We start from the raw sequence: 22,770 nt of genomic DNA, 5'->3' as shown, positions 1-22,770 counted from the left end.
TAATTTGCCATTGTAATGACTGCCAGTGGTGTGGCAAAAGCTATGCAACTGCTGAGACCTGCCATCTGCTTGTTTGTGGTCCCATCACATCTGTCTATGTATGTTTACCAAAACCTTCGCCGCCTCTGAGGACACCATTTTTAAGGCTGCTAAGAGGATTCAGCTTCCATTTTGGAAGAGATTTTTTTAATGGAGTCTGGAGCAACAGACCCTTAGTGGTGGACAGAGGGAGGGGGGAATCTGATAGTGGCGAAAAGACCCACAGCACTGCCTTGAGAATGAGCAGGTACCATGTGAGGTGGGCTTCTGAAATATTTTGGGTGGGGCGGTACCTAATTTATAGTTATGCCACTGATGGCTCCGACAGCCTACTTCCATTGGACATTATGAGTAACCATAGGGATTTCTCACAGGTCCTAGGGTGCGACTGGGGCTGCGTCTTGGTACACAAGTAACCATCAGTAGGCATCTCTGTATGAATCCCAGCGGTTTTCTCTGGTCCTCTACTTCCTCCTCTGAATCTGACCCCGAGACCCTATCAAAGGGGGATATTCAGACCTGATCGCACTGCTGCGAATTCGCAAGTTGGGCAATGATTGAATGACTGTGCATACATACAGCTTACAGTAGGTATGTGCGAGGCCATACTGCGAACAAATCCTGATAATTTTACGATCGCTGGCCATATGCAAGGTGATTGGCCGGAAGCCGATTTTTGGGGGTGATAACCGGCCATTTTATGGGAGTGTCAGGGAAAATCCAGGTGTGTCCAAGCGTCTGAGAGGAAGTCGTGTGATGTCAGCTCCTGCCCAGAACAGCCTGTTTCTGTAACACTGGCCGAGCAAGTCCCGGGCTTGCACACATGGCCGGATTTCATTCCGTCTGGACGGCGATTATGTGTTGCAGCCTTGCCAGTCCAGCAAACCCCACCTTGCGAGAGCCACCCATTCACAAGGGCAACTCACTCGCAGGGGCTTGCGGATGGATGTAACATCCATTCACAGGGCAGGGGGAACCTCCCACATATTTTGATGTCGCCGACCATTGAAAGATGTAGAAGGTGCACGCATATAAAAGTGACTCTCAAGTCCTTTACATTTGTGTGCACGCTGGGAAGGAAATGGGGGGGCAGTTGACATCCGGTGATGTCAGCTGGCCGCCCCCTGTACCCCGCATCATGGGTCTCATGGGAACGCCCATGAAACGCTGGGCGTTCCCATATGGTGATGGTGCTGCACGCCACCCCACGCCCCTCTCCACCTCTGCCCGCTGTCCTGGGTGCGTGCACAAGGCGAACAGTGGATGCACACACTCTGCGTATGCGCATGCGCAGAACAAAAACACGGTACTTGTGTACTAGCACGGCACCCATCGCATCCCAGACCATAAGGCATGCGATGGTATGCGATGAGATGGCAGCCGATGTTCTACAACTTTAAATTGTATACCATCGAATTGTATGGCATTGTATCGCATATACAATGGTATGCGATTTAAAATTGTATAAGCACCCTAATGGGGGCTTACCATGTTAAATGCACCCCCACTATGAACGTGAACCCTAAGCATGGCGAGCCCGCGGTACGCGTCCTACAACCTTTTCATACCCCCACTATCCACGTCAACGTGGAGTTCATTTTTATATAGTGTGGCAGGTGCAGCGAGCCACCGAGCCCTGCGAGGGGATGAGGAATACATGTAAAGTAATACGCATGCTCTCGCCACACTTTGGGCTCGGTGGCTCGCTGCGCTCGCCACACTATATTAAATCAACTCCACGCCAACGTGGATAGTGGGGGTATGAAAAGGTCATAGGACGCGTACCGCCGCCCCTCGCCACGCTTCGGGTTCATGTTCATAGTGGGGGTGGCGTGGGGGTGCATTTAACATTGTAAGCCCCCATTAGGGTGCTTATACAATTAAACATCGTATAGGGAGCTTATACAAATTATCTTCAATCGCATCACAGTGCATCGGGTGTATGGCATGCGATGCGATTATATGTCGTGCGACCAAATATCGTGGGCGCTGTGCTAGTACACAAGTACCAAAAACACTGATCCCGTGCGAATGCAGAACTTCTGCGAACGGACCAGAATAAGGGCCATAGAACCTTTTACTGTATCTGATATAATATTCCAGGCACATCGGACCATTTTGCAGAATTATAATTATATTTTTATCTTCTGACATTTTTTTTTCCGTTCAATTTTATTTTTTTCAAGTGGCAAAAGACAAAACATCAGTGTAAAGTTTAAAAGCCCCTGTTCTTTCCATCAGTGACATAATGTGACTTTTGCTACAAAGGTAGAGAGGAAAATGCAATTTCAGCCTTGACTGATGCACCATTGTCATCACACTGAGGCTCGCAGTGGTCCGCCTGCAGTTTATCAATTAATTTATACATTTCCTCCCTGCTGCAATTTGGATTTAATTTCCTATGGCTGGGGTTACACAAATGAAAATGTGCAGGTGGCTGGAGATGTACGATAAATACCGTGTTCCTGACAACTTGCCATTTACAGTATCATGGAAACGTGAGATCTCTTTCTAGAAATAAGACAGCTTGATCAAATAGCGGCGCTTCACCTGATGTTCGGTCATTTCAGGAGGGGGGGTTAAATAATTCACAATATGCGGATGTCATCTGGAATGTGGCATAATGTATTCATATCATTAGTCACAAATGCTTAGCTTGGCCATCAAGTGTTGTTTCTGCAGAGCATGGAAAATCCTGTCTCTGATAGGAGGATATTCCCAGATTTATTCCATCAAAACACAATAATTGGATGTAAAAATAGGTCTGTTTGTATGTAAAATTTGTGTTTCATGTCTGTGATGAATACCAGCACAGAATCACTAATGATCAATTTGTATTACCTCTGCAGATCACATATGTATGACGGATGAAGTCACATATCCCTACATGTATACAGTGTCACACAACGCACCCTCTGTTTTTACCGCAACATTTTTATTAATTACTCTTTGCAACATTGTATTTGCTGCTACGCTTTCTTTTACAGTTCTAGTTTAGGCAGGGCCGGTGCAAGGCACCGGAGCGCCCCAGGCAAGTCGGGGTCGGGGCGCCCCGGTGCCGGGGCGGGCGGCATCCCTGCCAGGGGTGTCCCTGCAGTGCAGGAGCTGTCAGGGGTGTCCGTGCGGCAGTGGTACCTGCGGTCAGGGGTGTCCGTGCCGTAGGGGTACCTGCGGCGCCGTCATAGAAAATAACTAGCGCTATGCGCGCGGCGGCGCAGGAAGCGCTAGTTATTTTCTATTCACTGCAGGGACCCAGCCGGCTGCAGCCAGCTTTATACACATGACGGCGCCGCAGGTACACCACTGCCGCACGGACACCCCTGACCGCAGGTACCACTGCCGCACAGACACCCCTGACCGCAGGTAAGACTGCCACACGGACACCCCTGACCGCGCCAGCAAGTTTTTTCCACAGCTCGCTGGGGGTGAGGGGCGAACTGCCGCCCTCCAGGTGCCGGCGCCCCATGGCAAAGGCCTAGAGCTGCCTAGTGGAAGCGCCGGCCCTGAGTTTAGGAAGTTCCAGCTTTCATCAGTAGCTGTATTTGGGGGTGTGGTCTACTGTATCAGACAATGGGGGTTATTCTAGGGGGTTATTCTATTCTCGCACGGGGACTGCGCATGAGCAGGGTCATTTGTGCACATGCGGGGGGCGGCAGCAGATAGTCGCGCCCATGGGTATGCCCAGCGTTTCATGGGCGTTCCGATGTAAATGCTAGGCGTTCCCATGATAATCGGGCCATGAAGTCGGAGCCGGAAATGGGCAGCTGACATCACCGGATGGGGATATGTCCCCATGGGACATGAAATGGGGATATGTCGACATGGTTCCCATGGGCATATTCTTACTCTCGACTCAAGAAAAGGGTCGGCATACATTGGAGGGTTGACCTATTACTTGTGTTGACCTTTTGACCATGACGACCTAAAGCATCTTCACCCTTTTCATGTGTCTTTTTGCCTGTCAACCAACAGAGGTCGGCATATTGTCTGTCAACCTAATTACTGCCCCCCCCCCCCCCCCCCCCAGAAGCCTTTATACTTTATCTGATGGACCATTTAACCCCTTTAGTGGTGTTTTTCTTTAGGGAGCACTCCCTATTGGTCACTTTTTTTGGGGGGGGGGCACTCCCTAAACCCCCACCCCCCCCCCCCCCCCACACACACACACACACACACACACACGCTGTGTTTCCCAGAGCCGGGCAGCACCGCTAAGCACTGCTGCCTGGCCCTGCCCCTGGCAACCTGGCTGCGTGCGACATGACATTAGCAAAGTCACGCCGCACACACCCAGGGGAAGGAGGCAGGGCCAGGCAGGAGGGAGTGCAGGCAGTGATACTGTCGGGAATATTCTGAGTTTGCCAGTCTGCACACTGGAGCATGACCCGTAAATTCTTGGGAGTACCAGTGAAAGGGTTAAAGCCCCCATACACTGTGCAACTTCTCAGAGGGAAGAAGTCCCATGCAATTCACAACATCATAGACGATATATCATATGCAGTTCTTTTGCATACGATATATCGTATGCGTTTCCATTCCCCGCTGCCAAAAGGCTGTTTGAGGTCAAACATGCAGCACATCCAATCTCTGACTCCGATCTAATGCACAGTGGACCGCGCATTGGATCGGATGACAAACACATGCGATTTGGATACTTTTCACCAGATGTCCCGGCCCGATTCGTCACAATTGGGTGAACAGTGGCCCAATCGCACTAGTCTATGGCCAGCTTAACATGAATAAAACGGTGCAGTGATTATCTGTCACTGAGCAAAGCAAAGCAAAAACATAACACACAGCTAATTCAGGATTAGTGTGTTATTAAAACTTCTGAATGTGAACTGACAAATTAAAAAATGTTCTGTTTCCTACGAGTTTAAGATTTGATTGCTGATACTGTGGAAATCTCCACAAGGCTTTAATTAACTGAAATGGAACCAGCTCACTGCAGGTAATGTACAGTTAGTATTCCGGCTACTCACAGAGAAATGTGTTCTCTTGTGTTTGTCGATATAAAAGTGGGAACAGAAAGGTATTGAAGAAACATCAAGTACAGAGTAGAGTGCCCCGAGGTAAAGTAAGAATACTAAAAAGAAAACACTGATCACAGTGGGAGTGAATGGCAAAAAAAAACTGCTGAGTAATAAAATGAAAACTATAGATTAGGAAAACTATCAAAAACATCAGTGAAAAAAATCAGAACGGCAACCTTCAGATCAACAAAACGCAATGTTTTCTTATTGTTTATTTGTACAGTCCCAACATATTATACAACAAGCTGGATACACACTATACAATATCAATAATGAATGATATAATTAACAATATCGTTGAAACGCCCGAGCAAACGATATAGTGCATACAAACTGAACGATATCGCTAATATCGCTGATTGTCGAAAAAGTTGGATCAGTTGTCGAAATCAGCCTTCAATGCTGCCAGAAAAGGAAGCATTAAATAGGTGCCGGACAGTTTCCCGACAGTCAGGATCCCGACAGTCATTACCCCGAAGTCGGGATCCCGACAGTCAAAACCCCAACAGTCGGGGTCCCGGCGACCACCGGCTATTCTCCCTCATGGGGGTCGCCAACCCCCATAGAGGGAGAATAGAATAGGTTGCAAGGGTAGCGAGCCACCGTTCCCACAGCGTGGCAAGCCCGCAAGGGGCTTTGTTGCGCTCGCCATGCTGTCTGAGTCCGGCCAGTCGGGATCCCGACTGTCGGGATCATATTCCACACCCCATTAAATGGGCGGAGAGTGAATATCCCCCATAGTGTGTACACACTAGACAATATGTACAATATTGTTATTGTGCATATTGTTTAAAAATATCTTATAGTGTGTACACACCTTTACAGAGAATATTCATCCATTAATATTGGAGTTACTGTCTAAGATTGCTGCATCACTGCACATACTAGGATCCATTTTGTCAGAGACCAATGAAACTATTGAATCTATGGAACCAACTAAGGGGCAGAGGTATTACGCCTAATGCAGTGATAAAGTGGAAGGAGATAAAGTACCAGCCAATCAGCTCTTTCTGTCATGTCACGGGCTGGGGTTGAAATAAATGACAGTTAGGGGCCGATTGGCTGCTGCCTTATCACGGGCCACTTTATAATTTCACCAGGCTTAATACATCTGCCCCTAAAAGCAATAAGCAGAGATTTCTACTTATATTTATAAAACTTCCCATCAGACCAATTTTGTAATCAGTGATTTTCAAAAAACAGTTGAGGTTAACAACTGCATAAAAGTCAATCGACGACATGATTTCAAATAGTGGAGAAAACAGCAAAAAGTTGTAGGTTTCACTTTCCCTCTACAGTTTGATCTTGCATTTAAAATTAAGAGATAACTGAAGGGGGTAAACCTATTGTTATTTACTATATCTGTGCTATTTGCTATTCCTGTACCTCTTATGAAAGGTGACTTCCAGCAGAGAAAGCTATTTCCGGTAGGCTTTTGTGTGGCAGACTCAAACAGAACATCCCAGATCATCTGGGGGATTTTAGCCATGAGGCTCCGACTCTATTGAACTCGCTTCCCCGAACCTTTTGAAAGGCCCTCACTCTAGAATACTTCAACAACACACTTTCTGTTTATGCAAGCATTTATTTAATTTGCCTTTATTATGTCCATGCTCTCTGTACTTCAGTGTTTATCTACTGTATTATGTGCATTATATATCTGCCTTGAGGTGGTATTTGATGGAGGTTAGACCATTAGCAGATGCTATTGGTCTATGCTTAACAGCACGGATTGAAGAGACTCCATACGAAAGTGGTCCACCCAAAGATGCAGATTTAAAACTTAAAATGTAGAATTGGTCTGAAGGACCCATCTGGTTTGGGGACCTAGAAGGGACGTTGCCGCCCCCAAGAGAGCTTGCCGAGCCTTCCTCGGTAAGGGTGTTGGAAGAAACATCTGTGGGGGAGACCCCCTGGGATTTATTATGTAACCTTGTGAAATGATGGAAAGAACCCAAGGGTCCATGGTGGAGGTGTTCCACTGGTCCCAAAAACTTCAGGAGGTGACCTCCCACTCTGAACCCAGAACGGAGAGTCTCAGCCCCGTCATGCGGAGGACTTATCCTCGCTTTTGGAGGTGAAGAGAATGGATTCTGCGTCATCACTGCGCTTGGATGATATAAATAAGGTATAATTATTTGATATAAGATAAAAACTGTAGATTTTTTTCAGAGATTCTGCAGTAACACAGATGACGTATTGAAATGTATTAAGACCACACAACTGTGTCAGCATGAGATTGATATAACTTTGAGATCGTTATTATATTGATGGATTTATATTACTGTGGAGCTATTTCTCATGGCATATATATGGAAGGCCATCATTAAGACTGACAGTGTGAAGATTATGTCGAGTCCTTAAGGATGTGGACTGTAGAGACACCATTCGGTAATTAATGGACTATCATGATTACAGGATGCCTTAGAGCTGACCTAATTAAAGTGCTTCCAAGATCAGTATGAAGAATTTGTCTACTAAACTTTTCCTACCACAGAACAGGGATCGTTTCAATGGAACTTTCACCATCAGCATACTGTACATTAGGCATTCCTTACTGGAACAGGGATTAAGCTGTGGAGATTGAGCCAGGAAACAGAAATATCTATAAGACCGTGGGGGAGATTTATCAAAGTATGGGGAGAGATAAAATGGCAACCAATCAAAGTATGGGGAGAGATAAAATGCCAACCAATCAGCTGCTAATAACCGTTTCATTCTGAAGCCCCAACCCAGAATACTGAACAAGGGTCGGAGCCGGGGCTTTTCATATACCTACCCCTTTCACACCGCTGGATGGTTTGTAAGGTCGTCACCATAGTAGTTTGTTTATTTATAAGGTGCCACAAAGTGTCCGCAGCGCCGTACATAGCAAACAAAAAACAAATTACAAGGTAACGTACAGGGTGTGTTGACAAAATTCAGCATAAATAGGGGTATAGCTGGTAGAACTAAAATCTGCATCAGTTCTGAAGTAGGTGTCAAAATTGTCGAGGAGACTGAAGATGAAGTAGAGGAAGGGAAGAACAGGGCAGGAGCGCTGGTGAGGTAAAGAGGTAGGGTGAGTACGTGAGGAAGGAGGACCCTACTCATAAGAGTTAACAGACTAAAAGGAGGTGGGTGGACGAACGAAAAACAATAGGATAAGTAGGAACAGATGGGAACAGATGGAGGGGTAGGGTAGGCAGGATAGGAGGAGCGAAAGAGGTTAGGAGGAGGAGGGATAGGCAAGTCGGAAGTGGGTTTTGAGGGAGAGCTTGAAGGAAGTAAGGGAATCAGAAAGCCGTATGGGTGGCGGGAGGTTGTTCCAGTGCAGGGGGGCAGCGCGAGAGAAGTCTTGGACACGGGAGTGGGAGGAAGTGATTAGGTGAGAGGTCAGGAGGCGGTCGGCGGTGGAGCGAAGAGGACGGGATGGAGTGTGGATAGAGATCAGTGAAGAGAGGTAAGGAGCGGTGGAGGAGAGAGCCTTGTAGGTGGTGGTGAGGAGTTTAAAGAGAACTCGGAAAGGAATGGGGAGCCAGTGAAGAGATAGACAGAGGGGGGAGGCGGAGGTAGAGCGGCGGGAGAGGAAGATGAGCCTAGCAGCGGCATTAAGAATGGATTGGAGAGGGGCAAGGTGGGCGAGAGGTAGCCCAGAGAGACGGATGTTGCTGTAGTCAAGGCGGGAGATGACAAGAGAGTGAATGAGAATTTTGGTTGCGTCAGTGGAGAGGAATGGTCTGATGTGCGAGATGTTGCAGAGGTGATGGTCTGATGCGCAAGATGTTGCGTAGGTCTCTTGGAGAGGATGTCATGTCCAATCACTCCTGAACCCGCCAATCAGCAGCCCTTTAGGCATGACCAAGTTTTGTCTTTCACAATTAAGCGTACCAGCAATAACCAAGGCTCTCAGCTCAATCGATAAAACTGTCATGTATTAACAGTATATTAGTGTGCAGATAAAGACGCTCCACTGTAGCATGCTACCACTGCGAAGCAAGAGCGCGCTACCGCAAGTTACTATAAATAGCTATGCCAAGTCACTCCACCCTGCAATAACAGCCTTTGGGGTTGATCCTATTAGGTGCAGATGATTCGCACTTGCGGATCATCACGGCACCAGGCGCACTTTACGGCCGCCTGAATTCGCTTAAAATAGGGGTGCAAGCAATTTTAAGCAAATTCGGCCCTGAGAAGGGTGTGAGATAGGCTTAATTCAGCAATAAGCTCTTCCAGTGAGGGACAGAGCCAGATTTACACCAAATGTGGCCCTAGGCAAGGTACCGGTTTGGTGCCCCCCTCCCTCAAACATTCCATAGCCCTATGTTTTCATTCCTGATTGCTGCCCCTTATATTATTTGTAATTTTTACTCCATACAGTAATCCCAATTACACATTATGCCACACAACAAAATGCCTCTTTAACAACATGTCACACACCATAATGCCCCTTACACTACACACCATTATGTCCCTTAAACATGCCACACACCGTAATGCCACTTACACATTATGCCACTCAGAGTAATGCTTCTAAAACAATATGCCACATTCCATGATGCCCCTTACACATTATGCCACACACCATAATGCCCCTTATACAATATGCACTACACAATAATGATCCCTACACGGATTCAGTATTGAATCCCGGCGGTCGGGATCGCGGCGTTGAGAATCCCGACGCCGGAATCCCGACAGCCGAAATGCCGACAAGGGGGGGACGTGGATCGCTGCGCTCGCCACGCAGCGGGCCCGGTGCCTCGCTACGCTCGGCACACTAATTTATTCTCCCTCCAGGGGTGTCGTGGACACCCCAGGAGGGAGAAAGTGTCGGCATTTCGGCGGTCGGGATTCTGAACGCCGGGATCCCGACCGCCGGGATCGTAACTGCATCCCTCCCTACACAATATGCCACACATAAGAGAGAGAACGGGAGGGAGAGAGAGAGGGAAAGGGCAGGAGATGGAAAGAAATGGGGACAAGTCCACAATTGGCACCTGCTCCTGTCACTGTTGCAGCAATCTCCGAGGTCAGGTTTCCTGTCTACAGCTGCAGATTGCTGATCAGGGCCGGATTTCAGGCCAGGTGTTTAGTTGCATAGTGGTAAATCCAGCTCTGGTGAGGGGAGGCAGATAATGCCAGCAAGAGGATGCGACATCGGCGTTGGCAAAGACATCCGATGGTAAGGGACCGTTCATCTTAGCAACACCTGGTAGTCTTTAGGCTATCATAGGCGATAAAAAGGTGTACAAATTGGGCAATCCATGGCTCAAGCAGGTGGCTTGAGGCTGGGGGAGCGGCAGGGGTATGAAGAGCTCCTGTGTACACCAGAGCACAGGTGATTAGGGGGGCTGTAACTGGGGGGCTCAAGAGGTGCACACCTGTACATCACTGGCGCGCACCTATTTCATATCTGTGGTGTGCCTGGAAATTTTTCGGGACAGCCCGCTGCAGCAGAGCCCAGAAAATTTCTGGCCATACCACTCAAGGGGTTAATGTATGATTGCTGTCACCTGAGTTGAAACACCCTTCTTGTCAATTACCTAGTTCCACACAGGTGATGGCAATCATACATTAAGAGGGAAGTCCAAGAGCAGGCATTGTGTAGCGAATGCAATGGGTCATGTTGGAGGGTATGACACTGCTGCGGTACTTCACAGTAGTGTATTAGCACCTTATATCTGCTCCATTGGGAGGGTAGCTACAGTACATGCTTCTTCTACCCTAACCTATAACCCCCCAGCACCCTGTAGTACAGCCTATCAGATAAATTGTATGGTGCAATCATGCAGTGGATAAATTGCATACAATATATCTTATGTGAAATAAGCACTCAAGTACAAAATCTGACATGCAGGTCTTCCAGGAAGTTCAAGAGAAATCTGATGCAATTTAAAGACTCAGATAATTACACACTAAATGATATTGTTCATTGACATCATCCCCCCCCCCACACACACACACACACACAATTTTAGATGATATTGCTCAGAAGGCCCACAATGAGTGACATTGTTTACACAATCGCCCAGTGTTTACGCACCTTAAGGCAGGGCTACTGACCCAGGTACAGGTACCAGGAAAGATGCAATGGCCAAATAGAGAAAGCAACATTAATATTAAACTAAAATGTTTAATCAAAGTTCAATTGCTATATCTTAAAACACACGGTATTTATTTTGCTTGGGCAAGTACGCCCTCAGGTGGCTATGAGTGGTACTGGTCATTTGATTATAAAAAAGATTTTTAAATGAATGTGCGTGTGTCAGCCATTCCAATATGTATGTACAGTAAAATCGGTACTTACGTATTATCTGGGCTCCCATGTTAAATGCACCCCATTTTTTCATACCCCTACTATCCAACTACTCATGGAGTTGATTTTATATAGTGTGGCGAGCGCAGCGAGCCACCGTGCCCGAAGCGTGGTGAGCGCAGCGAGCCCTGCGAGGGGACGCGGTCTCATAATAAAAACGGGAGCCCAGATATTACATAAGTACCATAAAATCTTTAGGGGGGGGAATACTGAGTAGAAACTGCAGCCTCTTGTATTCTCCTGTACAGTGTTATGGAAAGGTGCTTAACATAAAGTGGAACCAGATATATTAACAGTTATTTATATAGCGCCCACATATTCCGCAGCACTGTACATAGAATATTTGAACAGTCACATCCGTCTCTGCCCCAGTGCTTGCAAATCTATATAGATGATAGACAAAAAGTGTTGACATACTTATTGGACAGCTTTTCATGATTTTATTGTGTCTATGTAATTGTACGTCACCATATACATGTACCGCATTTACTCGCCATGCTTTGTGCACACTATTATATTACAGCTCTATGCCCCAATTGGATAGTAAACTATAAAAAACCACCTAAAGAAAAAAAAAAAATCATGTCGACCTAGCCTATGTCTACCATAAGCTTGTGTTGACCCGGTCACTGTCGACCTAGATATGGTCTATCCACTGACTACATACCATATCTCAGATGTATGTCCTCTGACATTAACCAAACACACACAAAAAAAAAAGCCTATACGAAAACACCCACCTTTCTCTGGGGCTTGAAAAACAAAAAAAGGATTTCATTTGTAACTGGCGAGAGGAGGAGCAATAAGCAGTACATTGTGGTGGTGGATGTGGGTGGTTAGTGTTTCTCTGGTAATCGGGATGTCCTAACATGGAGGGTATTGATGGGGTGACTGATAATGCTGCAAGGTTAGGTAGGATTGGGACAGATGCTGAGACTCAGTAGTGGATTTCCCATTGGGCAAGTGTCTATGGATGACACTTGCTGGAGTTGTCAGCATGGCATGCTCACTTGCAGTGATTGGCTACTAGCATTTGAGCAGGTAGGTGCTGCAATGTGATACAGGGAATGGGGTGGTCTCCTGCTGCCCCCATTGTGCGGCAGTACCAAGAAATACACAGAAGAAATTTTAATCAGTTGGGGGTGAAGGGTCCTTCAAACGCCCACCACAAAGGATCACTTCCAGAATAAATATGATCCTCAAACTAGCTTACATTTGCATATACCAGTGTGGCAATAATTTGATACAGGTGGCAACTACAATTGTTTTCTGCAGCCAACTAACTGGCTCAGTGAATTGTGGGACGTTTGACGGGAGGCGGAGAAGACCTGGTTCAAGTCTAGACTTCCAAAACACCTTAGTTTACGGCTTTTAATGCATCCCATGAGGTTAAAACATTCAAATGTTCACATTGACCCTCTAGCCCAGTGGTTCCCCACCTCACTTAAGTACTCCCAACAAGAAGTTTTGCAAGTCACCCAGCAGGTGCACTCATTACTCATGGACCCCTTTTAAAAGATCCACATATTTTACTTGTGATTCTGTGCGGAGACCTGGAAAACATGAACTGAGGGGCAGCACTGCTGTAGCCTCAGTTTAAGTTGTGTAACGTTTCTGTAAGAAAAGCCATGCATTTGAAAGAGTGCCACTCTTCAAATCTGTCTGCATTAGACAGACCACATTAAACCTCGCCACACTAATTAGGTTTGCTTTTGATCATCTTGTCCATAAAAGGCATAAATCAGTAAGACCCATGTGGGGGGGGGGGCTCTGTTGCAGAACCTTCATATGCCAATACGGTACTTGTGTATTTTCACAGACAGATTTGACCTGTTCATAACCGCACTATACATGGAGTTGATTTTATCTAGTGCAGCAAGCCCCACGGATTACTGTGCTCGCTACACTGTATAAAATGGTCAAAAAAAAAAAAGTTCGGATCGCCAATACATATCCCATTGCTAGAAGTAGTGTTTTAGTAAATGCTTTGCATTATGAAGAGGTGTAAGTCATGCAATAACCAACGGTGTAAAGATTATGCTTCAATAACTGTTTGTACACATACTTGTCTCACTTAAGAAATATTCAGAACACGTAATTGAACAGGTTTTTTTTTTTTTTATAAAAAGTTTATTAAAGTGCAGTTTATACAGAAATAAAAACCTTAATTTACACTAAAAGTCACAAAATAAACAAGCAGTTCTTCCCCTGCAGAGTACACAGCACCCTTTGTAGTAAACACCAAGCTGTACACGTTTCTGTACCCATGAGTGTTTCAAGCACACATGCCTACACAGAACTAGCATGTGTCACAATACAGACATGACCTCCCTGATTAGAGCACATTGATAGCTTGTTGTGCCCGATCAGTGCAGATTTCATTGTAGACAGCACAGGTTAAAAACGCCACATCACTGAAGCAGTTCAATTAAAAGTCAGCATCTAGTGTGAATTTATGGTCCGATGTCTTTGCCATTACTCCCATCTTTTGGTACTCTCCAACCTTCTTCTCAAAAAAGTTGGTCTTTCCTTCCAGAGAAATGTTCTCCATGAAGTCAAAAGGATTTTCTGCCTTGAAAACCTGGAAAGAAAGGTCATACGTTAGCAACCAGACGTTAGGTTTATGGGGAGTCGGCACATAGACAGAATGCAATTTAGCGCCGTCCACCCGCAGCATCTGTTTACCTTGCTAAAGCCAAGCTCCAACATAAGACGATCTGCAACAAACTCTATATACTGCTTCATCAGGTCACCATTCATGCCAATAAGCTTTACCGGTAGGGCATCAGTCAAGAACTCCTATGGAGAAGAGTAGGTTAAGTATGCAAAACCATAACCAAGGCACTGCAGAACCAAGTTTAAACGCCTGATTTTGCAGTGAGAAATAAGCTAGACAAATGCAGACTGATTTGCCATCTTGTTAGAGCCAAACATACCTGCTCAATGCCAACAGCATCAGTAATGAGCTCGCGGACCCGTTCTTCTGATGGTTTGTTCACAAGATGTTTGAACATAAGACATGCAAAGTCACAATGCAAGCCCTGTAAGACAGAAGTGGTGAAAGGTGAGCGAGGAAGATCTGTCCAAGCATCTCAGGCAACCTTTTGATCTATAGTAGGAATGAATGCAGGTTTTTAAATGTGACAGTAATGATTACAGCTGGGCACCAGCTAGGTGATTTTGAAATCGTGGACCGTTGGTAGATCTTAAGGGACAGTTTGGCCATCCTTGGTTTAGAGCAATACCTACCTCATCTCTACTGATGAGCTCATTTGAGAAAGTGAGACCAGGCATCAGTCCACGTTTTTTCAGCCAGAAGATGGCTGCAAACGAGCCAGAGAAGAAAATGCCCTCCACAGCAGCAAAAGCCACTATACGCTCTCCTATATAGGATGAAATAAGATGCAAGTTGATGGTTAAGGAAAGTCATTGATTAACAGAAGCACAGAGTTTAGTTTAAACATGCAATATCACTGCAGACTAAATGCTTAGTGCCAATTGGCCTAATATAATAAAGCTACATTGCAGAATACGGCACTGGAACATTATAATTTATATAGCACATTTTGCAGCTCTTTAGAGAGATGATGCCCATGCAGTCTCCAGTGGAGATTACAGACTACAGACTAAATTTTCATATGACCCAAACCAAGAAGATATTCCTTGAGGAAAACCACACGGATGACCAGTGACAATTCACAATTGATGACTAAGGAACAATTTTGAAGGCTTTTGCCATATATGGCAGAACCATCAATGGCACAGAGTAAAGTATTTTTCCTGCAAGATGCATTGCGTCACCCTCTGGCCTGCAGGCCATTTACTGAAAGGGATGGCTGTCAATGGAATTCAGTTGCCAGTCCACCAATGGCCATGCCTATACAAGAATGATTAACAACCAAACCCCCGTTTGAGCCATTATGGTAAGTGAACACAGGCTCAGTGCTAAAGAGGTGGTACTACCGGTAGCAGTTACACTGCTACCCACATTACACATGCACTGATGTAAGCTTTGTTGAGAATGAGGAAGCTTCTTACCGTAACTTGCGTGTTGGTCTCCAATCCAACGCAGAGCCCAGTCTGCCTTCTTTTTAACGCAAGGAAGTGTTTCAATAGCATTAAACAGGAACTCCCTGGAGGTGGAGAGGTGTGTTTTAGGTTATGCCAAATGCTGCACCCATTTTGCCTTGCCACAAAAGTCAGTGCTAAAAGTGATGAGCACCTGGGGACAATGTGTGCTGCCTGAATATAGTGTCATGTGACCTCTAAACGAGGGCCATGCTGCTCAATGACCTGCCCCCACAACTGCCAGCACCAAATAAATATTGGCAGCAACCACATCAGCCTGTCCACAGCTTTAGATTTTTTGCGATAGTCTAGGATCATAAATAAAAAACCTTTGATGCATAACTGACCATGGTGAAAATTCTGTGATAAGCACATTGGACTACCATAGGGGCGATTATTATATTCAGCAATGCCAACATTACACTCTAATGTGCAAGAATTAACTGAATTTCCTTACAAGAGTTCTTATGCACGTACATTTGTTCCCAAATGCAGTCAAGACACCCAAGTCCTGAGTACACTAGCTGATATCACTGGTTTGTTATCTAGTGTGTACCTGCAATATGTCTAAAGGCCCATACACACTGGGTGATTGAGCTGAAAGCTGCTCAAAACTAAGTTTGAGCGGCTTTCAGCTCAAAGCCACCCAGTATGTAAGGCCTGGCAATGAGCTCTCCCGCATAATCGCCAGAAAAGCAGTTCATGTGTTGGTATTACCAGCAGATGAGTGGCTTAGTGGATGGCTTTCCATAGTGCTACCCTATATGGGGGGGGGGGGGGGGGTTTCCTGAGTGGTTTTCCCCACAGTGATGACAATCTGTCCTTACAGGCTGGGCAAAAATTGGTGCATATGCACCTTAAAGAGTTCATTGAGTACTATTGTGTCAGCTGTGTAGCCAAGTGGATCTGAAGGCATTGGGTGCATTGTGCTGGGTGTAAAGGCAATCGTCAACTGCACAAACCAGCGGTGAATGACAATGCAACTGGGTAGGTGCATGTACACATACCTGCCCAATTGTGACAGTGACAACTGGGCAGTACGTATACAGAACACTGCCTGATCTGCAGAATATATATACACCCCATATCAGTCTGGGTTTAAGGATACCGATGAAAAAAAAAATGGTATCACTCACTGATGTACTAATTAAGTCACCTGCGACTTAACATTGATATATAAAGCCTGGACTGTTAGGGAGGCACTGCACTTTTGATGCATTACTTAAATTACAAAAGTTAAGTGACAGTAGCAGTGTCTTTTTGCAGCATCATTTTGGTGGGATCAAAGCCACTTGACTTATTCAGCAACTTACCTTTCTTTGGGGTCTTTGATGTATGTGTCAATAAGAAGACTGTACATCTCTGAATGAATATATAAAGCCTGGACTGTTAGGGAGGCACTGCACTTTTGATGCATTACTTAAATTACAAAAGTTAAGTGACAGTAGCAGTGTCTTTTTGCAGCATCATTTTGGTGGGATCAAAGCCACTTGACTTATTCAGCAACTTACCTTTCTTTGGGGTCTTTGATGTATGTGTCAATAAGAAGACTGTACATCTCTGAATGAATGTTCTCCATCGCAATTTGGAAACCATAAAAGCAGCGTGCCTCAGTTACTTGCACTTCTTGACTAAACCTCTCAACCTGGAGAAAAAAAAAATAAAAAATTATATATATATAATTCTATGTTATATGGACGGCAGTCAATATTAAATAACTAGAGATCAGACAATCTCACATTAACTTACCAAGTTTTCATTCACAATGCCATCACTAGCTGCAAAGAAAGCCAACACATGAGAAATAAAGAACCGCTCATCATCCTTCAGTGACTCCCAGTGCAAGAGGTCTTTAGATAGATCCACCTATAACAGAACATTTTTTTTTGTGTTAATACACAGGTCAAAGGAATTTTGAATGCAGTTTTAAATGTTAATTCTGAAGGTAGAGAAAAACTTCCTTGTGAAGTCACTGTCTTTGTGCTGCACCTTTGACATGTATTGGTCCTTTAGATAGTATGGTAGGTAAGGCACATTGCAGGGGAGAGCTGAAAACCCTAACCATGGCTCCACTTAAAGCACTTGGCTGTGTGACGCGCTGCACCTTGCACCAGTGACCGATCTCCAGCATTGTGAACATTGCACCTTAGAAGGCTGGTAGACATAGTACCTGGTGTGAAGGTGGCTCTGGTGTACTGCAGGTGGGAGTAGTGTGGGAAGGTGGGCATCTTTTGGTGCAGTGACCAGTGCAGGGGCTGGAGGTGCCACTGCAGCTTAAGACCCATAAACACATCAGTTTTGAGCTAAAGCACCTCACCTAATGCAGTTTGAGCGGCTGTCCGCTCAAAACCGGGTAGTGTGCATGGCCAGTCGCTGCCAGCCATCTGGTCTGACAGGATGAGTTAACTGCTTTCCTGAACGTACGTGTGTGTAAGGCAGCTGCTACTAAATCAAACTCGTATTCATGAACCCACTTTGTTAGTTAATGATTGTAAATTACAGTCCTGTGGAATCCAGTGTTACTCATTCAGCAATCACCTTATCCCTTCCCCTAGGCAGGGCCTGAACTTAACCCCCTCCTTTATCCCCAGCGTTCTACTTATACCATCACTACACACAGCATTGCCTGCCCCTAACCCTGGTTTTCCCATGCAAGATCATTGCAATGGAAGAAAATGGTTGAAGACTTCCTTTGTGCTACTATGATAAAAGGATTCGCCCTTTCAGGAATTTGGGGATATAACCTTTACTCCCCCAAACAGAGTTATATAAAGAATAAATTCCGAATTAAGCGGCTTCCTTCATGGGCACTATGAGAAATGAAATCACTAAAATATACTCTCCTTTTCTGTTGTTCCCGTGGTTGGTCTTCCGTTACTCCATTCAACTTCACTCCACTTTTTACCTCGAGACTCGTCCCGGAATATATGGATGAGAGAAACAAGAGGGCAAATGTGTAGAATTGTTTCCACTAGTTTAGATACGTCCTATCTCTATAACGGTGATGGCGTACCAAAACTCACTATTATAATCATTAAACAAGCACATCAAGGTTTCTTTAAAGGCATAGGGTTGCGTACCCGTACTCACGGTGGATAAGATGGCACTGTGCCTTTAAAGAAACCTTGATGTGCTTGTTTAATGATTAGTGAGTTTTGGTACGCCATCACCGTTATAGAGATAGGACGTATCTAAACTAGTGGAAACAATTCTACACATTTGCCCTCTTGTTTCTCTCATCCATATATTCCGGGACGAGTCTCGAGGTAAAAAGTGGAGTGAAGTTGAATGGAGTAATGGAAGACCAACCACAAGATCATTGCAATGCAATAAGCATTTGTACTAGGGATGGCCATCGACGATTTGAAATCGATGGTTCATGGCCGATGTTGAATACTTTTGCCATCGATGGGGAGAACCAGATGGTTTCCTCTCCATTGATGGAATAGCAAAACAATGTTTTTCAAAGTGTCGGGACACGGAGCATAGCCCTGCCCCTATGTTTTCATTGGCCCACAGGCCAATCAAACACAATGGATGACCATCGATATGTAAAAATATTGATGGTCATCCATTGCATAGTTAAGCACTATCGATGGAAATGGCCATCCCTAATTTGTACTATTAAAAAAGCAAAATGCAGCATAGTGTATGTGTATAACTTATGGGGTGTTTTGGTGCTATATGGGGGGGGGGGGGGGGGGGGGGGGGGGGGGGGTCTCAAAGCTTAATCATGGGACCCAGAAACAGTGGAGTAGGACTCCAATTTCTTGAAGTGTGGGATCCTTGGTACCCAGTTTTTTGCCAAATGCAATCACTGACAAATGGTAAAAGTTAAACCTCAGACAGGTTTTAAAGCAATTGACTTTAGATGCACAAGTATGATTGTGGAAAAGCACCAATAGATGTGAGGGCAAGAGCAACAAGTCTCTTTAAAAGCTAGCAAGTTATACTGAGTCAGCTCACCTCTTCTGCAGTCCAGAAAGAAGCTTCAGCTTTCTTATACATTTGCCAGATGTCATGGTACTTGATTGGGAAGATGACAAATCTGTTGGGGTTCTCACGTAGGAGAGGTTCATCCTGAACACTTTGCTTCTTCTGTTCTTTGGTTTTTACCTGTAGAAAAGAGTCATTAGTCAGGGTAACATACTAAAGGAGTAGCCCTCGTAGGAGCTTTGCCAAGCAGACTCCTGAAGCAATCAATGTTTTTAAGTTGAAAAATGCTTTGTCATTGGATGTCATTACTGCACTGATTACCACCATTGCTTGCTTTACAATTGTTGATTAATGTTAAGCGGTGGTAATGTTTTAGGTCAGTGGTTCCCAACCCTCGTCCTCAAGTAACCCCAACAGTACACGTTTTTCCAGGTCAACCAGTAGGTGCAGATTATTCGGGCACATTTTAAAAGAACCACACGTGGAGGTATTTTCACCGATTCTATGTAGACCTGGTAAATGCACAGTTGGGGATACCCGAGGACCACTGTTTTAGGTCAGCAATATACAGATTTACACGTTACCTAGGGCTGGCCAAGCATTTGTTACTGTATCAAACTCTTATTGTAATACAGTATTTATATAAGGGATGGCCATCAACATTACATCATCAATGGCTTATGCAGAACGATTTACCATTGATTGGAGTAGAGCCATCTGGTTCTCACCATCGATGGCACATCATAGCCAAATAGATTCCAAAGCACATGCCCAAGGTGCCAAGACATGGAGCCTAGCTCTTCCCTAACAGCACCAGGCTCTGATTGGCCCATGGGCCAGTCAGTCAAAGATGGATAACCATTGATATGCAGTTAACAATGGGTTTGTACCATCACCAATCAGAACGATGGTCATCTCCAATATGTAGTGGGGTGTCCTGGCTGGGGGAGCTATTGCATACAACAGCAATCAATGTTCACAACCATCAAATGGAAAACATTTGATTGTGCTGCAAAGGTCCCACCCCTAGCCAACCTGCAGATATATTACTTATTTTTTTTACTACGGAATTCTTTGGATGCAATGGCCAGTTACCAAGGCATCAAAAGATTGTATGACAAATACCCAGATATCACTAGATGGTGGGCTTCCAATGTCCATCCCAACACTACCATCTTCTTACTGGCTGAGATTGCAGACAAAATCTGCTCCATTCCAGCAGTAGTTTTCACCCAATCCCCAGCATGACAAGCCATGGGCTCCTATGGGGTTTTAAGCATTCACAAGCTACCTTAATGCCTTTAAAAAGGAGTCGCGATCATATGAAAACCACCATCGCATCAGGCTTAAATGCAAAATGTCCAGCCATCATCAGCGCCAATAACGACTCATGATGTTTCTGACACAAGGATTGATCTTGGATGTCGTTTACTAGTATTGTCCCTTTCCAAAGCAAAGCCTGTACTAGATTTAACAGTTCTACCATGAGCATTATTGCACCCCATCTACTGGCTGGAGGTAGCAGCAGTGCTGCTCACTAACCCAGGGTATGATGTGCCATCCTGATTCCCCAAGGCACTCAGTGCGTATAGGGCTGGAGCATGCTACCAGAGAAGCCCTGATTTTAGGGAGTAGGGGCCGAGGCCCCGCGCTGCCAGTCTGTGGCCCCCCTCCCCCTACAATTGCACGCATTTGGCGCCAGAATACTGACACCCGGGGCCCTGATTTACAGATTACAGCCCCGACTAAGCAGCAAGTACAGAGCATGATGCTGCTACTACCAGCACCACAGCAGGGAGGGTTTGGGCTGAACTCACCGAACTGGGCTCAGGTTCCTGGAAGATCTTGCGGGCGGTCTTGCTGGCCAGGATGCGGGTGTTACTCAAGGTGGGCGGCTGCAGGTACAGGAAAGAGAGAGAACAGGTTTAGCCTCTACTTACAGCGAGGAGGCGGCAGAGGTCGGTAACAGAATGGGGGAGCCCGGGACTCACCGTGTTCTCTTTGTCCACCAGCGCCAGGGACTTCATGGGGGAGATATTCTCAGAAGCGACTGCTCCAAAGGGCTTGCGGGAAGTCAGCATGGCGATGACAGACACGGCGGGGAGCGGTGTACGAAGCTGAGAGCGGGAGATAAGATGCTGTGCCGGTGGTGCGGGAAGCTGTGTACTGTGAGTGCTGCAGGGGAAGATTGCAGATGCTGCCGCGTTTGTGCCGAGCTGGGCTACTTATACCCTGTTCGGATTTGGCGCCAGGGGAAGAGCAGCCAATCAGGAGGCGGCCTGTGCCAGTGTTTGAGGCGGGGCGTTCACGGGCAGCCAATCAGGTGTGAGGACGGAGCAGCTGTTACCTAACTCGAGCCAGAAAAGAGCGCTCTTTTCCCTTACACAATAATACACACAATAGCGGCTAGCCCCACATACGTGTACTCATGCTACATACATGTACACAATGCTTATATAAGTGCCTGGCGCGGCATGTACCCGTGTAACATTCAAGTGTCAGGGTTACACGTGAAATAAAGTACTGTACTGTAATCTCCCGATTGCGTTATATAAGACGTTATTTACACGGTGTGTGACCGATACGGCGGAAGGTTAACATACACACAAGCTCCATCGCACCGAGGCTTATTTCTCCCCCCTCCCCTGATTTGGCGCGCTCCTGTGTCTGTGTGATGTGTGAGAGAGGGTTCCCTCTCGCTTGCCTGCCTGTCAAACGCCTCGTCCAATCAAGGAGCTGGAGCGTCACGTGACGTGTCCCGGTGGTTCAAAAATTTCCCGCGCGTTCTTTGCACTTTTTTTTTTTTACTTGAAACAACAAAGAGTGGAGGGGGACTGCAGGGACTACAAGTCTCAGCATGCCCTGACATCGCTGCCCCTACTATCACAATAATGTACAGCTTATGATATGCTGGGAAACCGTTTTTCCTGCTATGCTGATTCTTTCATTTTCTCCCTGAAGGGGACAGGGTCAGGTAGGCAACCCTGAAGTATAATGAGAGCAATGATACCATGTACGTGCCCCATCTCTGCTGGCACCAGGAACATAACATTTTTCCAATTCCTACACAGCAGCAGTCATTATATAAAACTAGCACAGCATGCACATGTTACAGTGGGGGAGGGATGGGGTAATCTAGAGCAGATTCCTAGGCAGGTGTGTTTGGGAGGGAGTCTGAGGGTGTCACAGCCACTTAAATCAGCTCACTGAGAAACTGTCAGAACGCATCTTGTATGTTCCGCAGTAGATGGGATAATCTCTTCTGTTCAAGATTCCATTGTCCAAAAGCCAGACTGGGACAGGGACCCCGGGGTATGGGTGAAAACCGGACCAGAACAAAACCGCCGGACCAGACATCAAACTCTGCATTTTGGAGCTTGTATCGTCCGGTCCGGG

At 45.9% G+C, this 22,770-nt stretch overlaps 1 protein-coding gene across 1 annotated transcript; it reads right to left on the bottom strand.

Moving 5' to 3' along the window:
• Positions 1–13,488: 13,488 nt before the first annotated feature.
• On the bottom strand, positions 13,489–21,583 carry RRM2 (ribonucleotide reductase regulatory subunit M2). Its single transcript, XM_083178543.1, has 10 exons — positions 21,366–21,583; positions 21,192–21,269; positions 19,405–19,554; positions 17,188–17,304; positions 16,950–17,083; positions 15,409–15,503; positions 14,620–14,753; positions 14,307–14,411; positions 14,056–14,169; positions 13,489–13,951 (listed from the first exon to the last, which is right to left on the bottom strand). The coding sequence occupies exons 1-10, from the start codon at positions 21,453–21,455 to the stop codon at positions 13,799–13,801; spliced, it is 1,170 nt and encodes a 389-aa protein (XP_083034669.1). The 5' UTR covers positions 21,456–21,583; the 3' UTR covers positions 13,489–13,798.
• Between the last annotated feature and the right edge of the window lie 1,187 nt (positions 21,584–22,770).

This window comes from Crinia signifera, chromosome 3, assembly GCF_055691185.1.
Source record: "Crinia signifera chromosome 3, ASM5569118v1, whole genome shotgun sequence".
NCBI lineage: Eukaryota > Metazoa > Chordata > Amphibia > Anura > Myobatrachidae > Crinia > Crinia signifera.
This window is presented reverse-complemented; position numbering and strand designations above follow the sequence as displayed.

Excerpts from the sequence above, each read along its gene's own strand:
- RRM2 (XM_083178543.1), bottom strand. The coding sequence starts at position 21,455 with ATGCTGACTTCCCGCAAGCCCTTTGGAGCAGTCGCTTCTGAGAATATC. Across the intron at positions 17,305-19,404 it reads CTTTCTGGACTGCAGAAGAG|GTGGATCTATCTAAAGACCT; the intron begins GTGAGCTGACTC and ends GTTCTGTTATAG. Across the intron at positions 13,952-14,055 it reads TGGAGCTTGGCTTTAGCAAG|GTTTTCAAGGCAGAAAATCC; the intron begins GTAAACAGATGC and ends CTTTCTTTCCAG.